Source organism: Nicotiana sylvestris, chromosome 6 (assembly GCF_000393655.2).
Source record: "Nicotiana sylvestris chromosome 6, ASM39365v2, whole genome shotgun sequence".
Classification (NCBI taxonomy): Eukaryota; Viridiplantae; Streptophyta; class Magnoliopsida; order Solanales; family Solanaceae; genus Nicotiana; species Nicotiana sylvestris.
The window spans coordinates 178,433,794-178,442,486 of NC_091062.1; the positions used below are offsets into that span (position 1 = coordinate 178,433,794).

The 8,693-nt window shown below is 35.1% G+C and overlaps 1 protein-coding gene across 1 annotated transcript; it reads right to left on the reverse strand.

The window, feature by feature from the left end:
* Nucleotides 1-896: 896 nt before the first annotated feature.
* Nucleotides 897-2,062, reverse strand: LOC138870088 (ATP synthase protein MI25). The gene is made up of 3 exons (XM_070147661.1): nt 1,749-2,062; nt 1,637-1,661; nt 897-1,550 (listed from the first exon to the last, which is right to left on the reverse strand). The coding sequence occupies exons 1-3, from the start codon at nt 2,044-2,046 to the stop codon at nt 959-961; spliced, it is 915 nt and encodes a 304-aa protein (XP_070003762.1). The 5' UTR covers nt 2,047-2,062; the 3' UTR covers nt 897-958.
* Between the last annotated feature and the right edge of the window lie 6,631 nt (nt 2,063-8,693).

Sequence of the window (8,693 nt, forward strand, 5' to 3'; positions counted from 1 at the left end):
AAACCAGATTCCCCATGTTATATGCGAGGTCAATAAAATTCTCCAGAGAGTGAGTTTCTGATCATAATGACCACCTAAAGTTGGATTTCCAGTTGTAGTTTTTAGTTTGGGGTGCCAATAGTAGCATAGTTGCTTAGTCGTCCTTCCTCTTACGTATTACAATTTAGGTGCTTTTCATGCTGCCTTTAGCGGAAAACGGACTTAATGGACAAATAAGGGATAGGCAAGAATCTGTTCTTGAACTCTAGAGAACAGGCGGAAAGAGGTTCATCAGAGCGATAGGGAAAGCTTATAGAGGGGTGGTCTTACTACGACAAGTGAAGCCAGGGTTCCCTTTGTTCGGTGTCCGGGGAAGAGAAAGGAATCTATTCGGGAAGCGCTTACCAGCCCCTTTACCGATACCAAGGGGAAGCAGGAATTAGACCAATAGGGCACTGCTCTCCGCCTGTCGTAACAACAACAAAAGTCCATACCGGAATTTCATTACCTTATTCCTTAAACCCTAAAACGGAGACATTGGTACAAGAGGAGGCTCGAGAGACCTCGAGCGTAATATACGCTACCATCGGAGAGACTTTAGCCACATCTTAACCCATGGTTGAAGAATGAGGCGATCAAGAAAGTCGTGGGCCTCGTAGTACCCGCATACGACAGCTCTGTGGAGCTTTTCGGGTCGAAAACCTGTTCGACGTCAGAACCGATCTCAAAACCCTAATATCACCCTCTGAAGAGAAAGGACTTTCTCTATATCTATATCTATGCAACTAGTTCTTTCACTTGCTTCCAAATCCATCCATCTTACTTACTCAAAAGCTTTGAATATTCTACTCGAAATCTTGCTTCTAGCTTTGGGCACCTCTGACATAAAGAGAAATAGCGTATATACAAGGCTAGCCTTTTCTCTCAAGCGTCTTGGTATTGGATCCGCTCTTCTGTTAACATGAACATGAATTAGATTCTATTCTAATTCTTTATTCTTAAGAGAATCCCCCACCCGAACCATTCTTAAGACCACCAAGCTCTCTCGAATGAATTCTACTCTTTCTGCTTTCGAGCTACACCGGGGGCAAAATCTTTTCCCCACTAAGACGTGCATCTTTATGGCTATATCGTCCTGAAGACGGATGCGACGGGAAGAAGTGGCATTTGGAAGTGTTGCTGACTTAACATTTAGGTTTCGGCATAACAAAGCTTGCACTGTCTTTTCGCACTTAGGCGCACAGCGTGCCATTGGTAATGATTCTACTACGGTGCCACAAATTCGCAAGCTGATCCTAAGTAATCGTTGTTGTTCATTGGATTCCGGAGGAACTACTTCGTTAGGATTGGGGAATTGCTGCGATTCTTCCTGAATAGCCTGGATTCTCCCGTCGAGAGTCACTTTGAAAGTCTTACCTAAACTCTTCCGACTGAATATGATAAAGCCTATAAAACATAGAGCTACTATCATTTCTTCATTATAAATTGAGATCTTCTTCGAACTTGATGCACAAATAGATAGAATAGCAGCAAATAGCATCTTTCTAGCCTGCATATTCGTGGAACTCAATCTCATTTAGAAAGCCTGATCTCTATCTTTCAGCAACTGAACGGGAAGTGGTTTAAGAATAAGAAAGGACTTTAGAATCGGATGCGCTCGCCCAGCGAGAAAGGCCCTGACCCTGCCAACCAAGTATCAAAAAGAAAGAAGAGAAAGAAAGGAGAAGAGAACTTCGTATTTTGGTAACTCTCTAGGAGTCATCTTTAACCTTGAATGCTATTAATAGATTCTACAGCAATAGTCCCTCGGACTCGGAAAGTAATAACGAAAATAGCTAACCCAATAGCAGATTCCGCAGCTGCCACCGTTGGAACCAATGAAGCAAATGATTGACCCATCATATCATCCGAAGAAACAGAAAATACCAAAAAGTTCGAATTCACAGCTAATAACATTGATTCAATTGGCATTGACATAATAGGAATATTTCGTCTATTAAGGAGGATTCCCCGAATACCTGAAATAGAGATAATCATAGAAAATGTGAAATATTTGATAGGATCCATTTCGGGAACGTAGAATGTAAGAGAAATTCAAATGTGAAACAATTACTACCAATATTAGCCAACTAGCTATTTGTAGGCAAAAAAAGGTTAATTGTTTGCTTTCTTTTTGAGTGGGTGTTATTAGAATTGATTAGATATATCTTAAGTAGCTTGAATCTCAATTTTGGGATGATTTAGTGGAGTTTTGAGTTGGTTTGAATTGAAAATTCGAAGTTGAAGATAAACATGAACATGAAAAAAATAATATGTGTATCACATTGTGTATGATTTATGTATTATATGTGTATCAAAGGTGTATCACGTATACCTATGTGCGTGATACATGTGTTGCAGAAGAATTTTTTGAATTTGATTTTAACTAATAAATTTTGATACCAAATCAGTCCAAATCACCTCAAATCTTCATCAAATTTTATATCTTGACTCTTCTATAGTCAGACCTCTCTATAACATCATCTCTATAAAATAACACTTTACTATAAAAACTAGCTTTTTCGGAACCAATTTTCATGTTATGCTATAATATATGTTCTATATAACAACACTTCGCTGTAACATCCAAAAATATTCGGAACAAACGAGGATGTTATAGAGAGGTTTGACCGTATATGTTTTCAATAAATTTCAACCGTACCCATTGACAAATATCCTTTTTTGCTTAGATTTTTTGGAATCTTGTATATATATATTTTGCATTTTATCACCTTATTTGCTACCTCATCCATGAAATTTTCTTTCGTCTTGCACCTAATGTTGCTAATCACTGTGTATATGATTAATGGCTAGAGGTTGGTAAGTTGAGACTTTTTTGTGACATTTCTGTAATATTTATTTTTTCAAAATTGATTAACGTCCAAAATTAGACGAAGAAGTTGATTTAGGTCTCATTTGTTTGCACTTAATTAAGGTATTAATCTTAATCATTCAGATCTCATACATTAAGTGCGTTTGTTAAAGTCTGAATCTTAATTATTCTGATCTTAATCATTAAGTGTGTTTGTTTTTTTATTTCACAACTACTTAATGAGTCTGAATAGGCCTGTATGATTAAGATCTATAACAGAGACTTAATTTCATTAAGATGCTATCATCCATATTCATTATTAACTGCCGCTACCGCCTACCACTACTAATTATCAACTACCACCATGCCACCACCACCACTATACTCAACCACCATCACTGCCACCACCATCATCCTCAATCATAGCCGCTATCATTATCGACTATCACCACCCACCACTCCCATCATTCTCAGCCACAACCAACACTTATCCACCTCAACTACCAGAACTAAACACCTCATCATCATCAACAACCATAATCCATCATTATAAACTACCACTACTCACCACCATCTTCCTCAATCACAACTACCACCACCACCTGCCATTATTAATCATCACCACCCACCACCACCATCCTCAATCATAATCGCCACCACTATTTATTACCACTAGCTGCTACCCTGAACCACCACCATCAACCAAAGCTACCACCAACCACCGCTTCTAGTCGCCATTCACAAGCACCATCGTTAGCCATCACCACCAGTAATTACTATATTTTAAAAAAAAGTATATATATCTTATTGATATAATATTAGATTAATTAGTATTTCATTTGAATTTTATGTTTATTAATTTTTAAATAAAAATATATTTTATACATTCAGATATAAAAAGTCAAACATTGTTAATCATTTAGTATTCAGATTCAAATGTCTTAATCTTAATACACATCTTGATATTTAGATATATATTCATATTCAGACATTTTAATCTTTAAAAAAAACAAAAACCGAGGCCTCAGTAACCTCCGTGAACCTATTACTTTACAGGGGTAGTAAATGAATTCAGATAAAAAGATCAATCACTAAAACATATCTACTCGTCAAAATTTAACATCACGAGTTTGGGGGATCATAAACTTCTATTACTTCTTTATTATTTCTTAATCTTTCAATTAGCGGTAACTACAACATTTGGTTTTTAAATTCTACGATTTTCAATTTACTAAATCACTGTTCAAACAATATTATAACTCGATTCTGTAGACCCTCATAAGCTATAATGGTCGATCAATTTGAATAATCAATATATTATATTAACATATGTCCCTGTGATCATTGCATTTCATCAATTACTGCATATGGCTTAGAAAGCGAAAGAAATTCTTTAAACAATTTATTAAAGAAAGAATTACAAGAAAATACACATGACTTCACACCATAACAAAAAAAGGTCCATGTTTTTAAGTTTTACCCAACCTAACCCATATTGTACATATTTTGAAAGCACTATCAAATTCAAAATCTGTGTTCTTACAACCATTGCTTCTAAAAGCTATGGAGTTAAACTTGTGTTCTCACAACCATTGCTTTCACTCTCTCTTCTTCTCACTTCTTCTACATATGCTTCAAGAGGCCGTCCACCATTGCTGCTTCTTACCTTGTGTCACCTGGTTGCAATGTAAGAAAATTAAAGAGTAGAAGTCCACCATTGAAGGCCATTCAAAGTTTTGCTTTCGAAAATAGGATTTTTTGAGTTTGTTAGTTGTTTGGATTGAGTGTTATTCCAATTGATTGAAAATATCAAAAGGAGTTCAAAATTTAAATTTGAAGTAGATTTGAGAAAGATTTGAGTTAAATTTTAAAAGAGACGCAAGGAAGAAGACGAAGTTAGTTTTTTGTATAATTTTGTAAAATCTTGTATAATAGTGTATATGAGTGTATAAACACATCTTATACACTATTATACATTTTTATACACCTTTATACAAGTGTCTGTAGACGAACTTCTTCCACGATTTTTAGTTGCAATTCTTATTCAAAACCAGTCCAAATCTCCATTAAATGACTTCAAATTTTATATACAACCTCCTTATACTATTTCTAACAAGTCTAAATAACACCCATTCCAAATTTCTCACAAAATTAAATTCAAAATTTAAATCCACATATTTAAGCTTGTTAAAAATCTAATTTTCACCATCCAAATGGATTTGGTTTGTTGAACTAATATTTGAGTCACAGTTACTGATTCGAAAATTAACTTAAAAGCTTGAGCAATCTTTTTTAAAAATTAAATAGTAATTTCTAGGACCAATTAGAGTTGGATGTTGAATCTTAGCCTATTATTTTTGGGCTAGTTGGTTATAAATTGAAATATGAGCTATAAAACCGCCCCCCTTACTCAACCTCAACATCTATAAAAAAACCATTTCTTCTTTTCTAAATAAGGTAAGCTTTGAAGCCGTAGCTTGCTGGTTTTTCCATCATCCAATCCACAACAAATCGAATTAAACCTTTTTTTGAGCCTTTGCTATCGGGGGCTAGATGGATAGCTAGTAGTTATGAGCAGCAATCCCCTGACTATAGATAGGAAAAGATATAGAGGTGCGTGCCACACTCACGAGGGACTGAGAAATTGACGAAGTAGCGAGTTAAATCTCAGTTGTTCTAATGTGAAAATTTTCCTTTATTAAATCAAACTAATAGATTGAAACATACTCTTGAATTGAAAGCTCATGTAACTTAATACTAAATAAATAGTATAATGATTAGGAAGAGAGGTGGCAAAACGGGTATATTAATTGGGTCTCTATTTATTGAGCCAAAGCCCAAAAAGGAACATTTTCCTACTGAACCCAGAAATGAAAAGAAAGTGAAAATAGTACGAGTTGGCGAGAAATTCAAAAATTGCCAGATTTACAAGCGGTCATCCAAAAATAGCTACAGTTTCAAAAGTAATAGAAATTTAGCCACTTTTCATGTAAATATAAATTTGAACGAAAACACTATTCAAAATTCAGAAAAATACTCCAGTATAATATACTGGAGTTCCAGTATAATATACCGATCCAGCATAATATACTGGAGTTTGGAACATCGGTGCTCCAGTCTCCAGTATATTATACTGGAGCCAGCAAGTATATCGGTCCAGCATAATATGCTGGAAGTTCATACACATGTACACCGAACTCCAGTATATTATGCTGGACCGGTCTATGTTGCAGCAAAATAGTGGCTATTTTTCAATGACTTGGCAAATACTGGCTATTTTTGAATGACCAATCCGGAAACTGGCTAGACCGTGCTATTTTAGCTACGAGTTAGCCAATTTTCGGACTGATAATTAAAAAAAAAAAATTTACTTTCCTATACACTATTTGAAACCTTATTACCCTCCCTACTTAAGTTTCAATTTAATTACATGGTCATATGCAATTTACCAATTATATACAAAAAAGTTTTAACTCAGTATCCCTTTATATTATGAATTGAATAAGGAATATCAGTTATTTCCTTATCCCTTTATACTTGCACACTTTCTCTCTTCGTCTCTCTCTCTCTCTCTCTCTCTCTCTCTCTCTCTCTCTCTCTCTCTCTCTCTCTCCTTCTCTATTTTTTTCCTAATTTTTCTTCATCTTACGTTTTCGGTTTTTTATGCTTTCTTGTTGTATATAGTTTTAATGGAATTCATCAATGAATTTCAATCGTTTTAACTTAGCAATTTCCTTTCATGTTGCACAATTGGTGTTCAGATTGAAATTGTCAATCAAATTTTTTTGAAGGTGTTTGACTCTCCACCATTGATAGCCATTAAAAGCTTTGAAGATTGGAAATTGAATTGGGTTTTCAAAACACATTATTTATTTGAATTGAGTGTTGTTGCAAACAATTGGAAATATTATTTGGAGTTGATATCTCAATTTTGAGGGTTTTTTGGTGAATATTAGACTTGATTTTTGCTGAATTTAAGAAGAAGAAGAAGAAGAACACATGACATACAATATACTTACGAAATTGTAGCGAAGTTGTAAGCACACACCACAAACAAAACATATACAAATCGGATACAAAATATATACAAAAGACATGTTGTATAAAGTTTGTACAAATATTGTATTTAAGTTGTATGATATTGTAGTTGTATTTAACTAGGTAGAAATAATGTATGAAAGTTGTAGATAAGTTGTAAGTAAGTTGTATAATATATAATTAGTTATATGAAACTTATTTTTACTATATATGTAATTGTAGATATTCAAATTTGCATTAATTTTATACGAAATTTATTTTTAATTTATATTTTGATGTACCATATATTGTTCTTAAAGATAGAGATTTTATGTGTTTAGTTTGAATATAAATATGCAATGAAGTTTAGCCAAATTGAACCAAGAATGAAATACAATGAAACTACGGAATAATTAATACCTTCAATAAAGAAAACAACATTTAACAAGAAGCAATTAAACATGAAAACACCAATAAGCATGTAACAGTTAAGACAAGAAGACAATATATTAAGAACGGGGAAAGAAACAGGCTAAACAAATAATTTGGTAGCGCATAAGTACTCGTCACCTCACCTATATGCCACGCACATGGAATTTCACATAGCAATTAAGTCGGGGATCCCTAGTCCCTCGAGTCAGAGTTAGGCCTAACACTTACCTTGATCCAACGGTCAACTCAAAGCTCAATTTTCGCTTTTCCTCTAGTTTTCACCTTCGAACTATTGGTATCTAGTCATAATTAACTTAATAACATCAATTATCTCTAAATAAATAAACTCCAATATATAATTATAAGTTTCACAATATTTTCCCCAAAAAATCAAAAACTGATTTAAAACTCGGGGTTCGAACTAAAATCCATTCACCCACATGCCCAAATATGTAATTTGTTCCGGAATCTGACCCCAAATTGAGGTCTAAATTCCCAAATTTAAAAAATTCTCAATTCTCCCAAAAACCCTAATTTTCTACCCTTAAGAACAAGATTTAAGACTATAAATCTAATGGGTGTTGATGGAAATTGAAGGAAATAAGTTTAAGAACACAAACCTATAATTTGGTATTGAAATCCCTCTTCAAGTATCGCCCTAGGTTGAGTTTTAATGGAAGAGATATGAAATTTTGAATTATTCCCGTTTTGAAGTCTGTTTTTAAATCACTGGACAGGTCTTCTTCGCGTTCGCGAGAAGCGTTTCGCGATCGCGAAGCTACGACCCTGATGGCCTACACGTTTGTAAGTTACCCTAAGCGTTCGTGAAGGCATACTCCCCCCAGCCTCCGCATTCGCGTGCCAAGTGCCGCGTTCGCATAAAGTAATCTCCCCCCAGGTCCCAACGCTTCGCGTTCGCGATAGCCTGGTCACGTTCGTGAAGGGTAATGCCCCCAACGCTCCGCGTTCGCGACCAGCACTTCGCATTCGCATAGAAGGAATTCTCCTTCACGCCAACTTACTCTTCGCGTTCGCGAGAGTCCCTTCGCGAACACGAAGAAGAAGATACCAGATGACAGGTGAAGCCAAAAACACCAAATTTTTTAAGTCTAAAACATCCGGAAGCCTATCCGAAACTCAACCGAGCCCTCGAGGCTCCAAAACAAACAGGAACACAAGTCTAAAAATATTATACGGACTTGCTCGCGCGATCAAATCGCCAAAATAACACCTAGAACTACAAATTTAGCACCAAATTGCATGAAATTTTCAAGAAAGTTTTAAAACTTTTATTTTCTCAACCAAAGGTCTGAATCACGTCAAATTAGTACCGTTTCTCACCAAATTTCACATATAATGTATAAATATCATAACGGACCTATACCGGGCTTCGAAACTAAAATATGGACCCTAC

Excerpts from the sequence above, each read along its gene's own strand:
- LOC138870088 (XM_070147661.1), bottom strand. The coding sequence starts at position 2,046 with ATGGATCCTATCAAATATTTCACATTTTCTATGATTATCTCTATTTCA. Across the intron at positions 1,662-1,748 it reads ATCTATTAATAGCATTCAAG|GGTCAGGGCCTTTCTCGCTG; the intron begins GTTAAAGATGAC and ends CTTGGTTGGCAG. Across the intron at positions 1,551-1,636 it reads GGGCCTTTCTCGCTGGGCGA|ATTGAGTTCCACGAATATGC; the intron begins GCGCATCCGATT and ends TTTCTAAATGAG.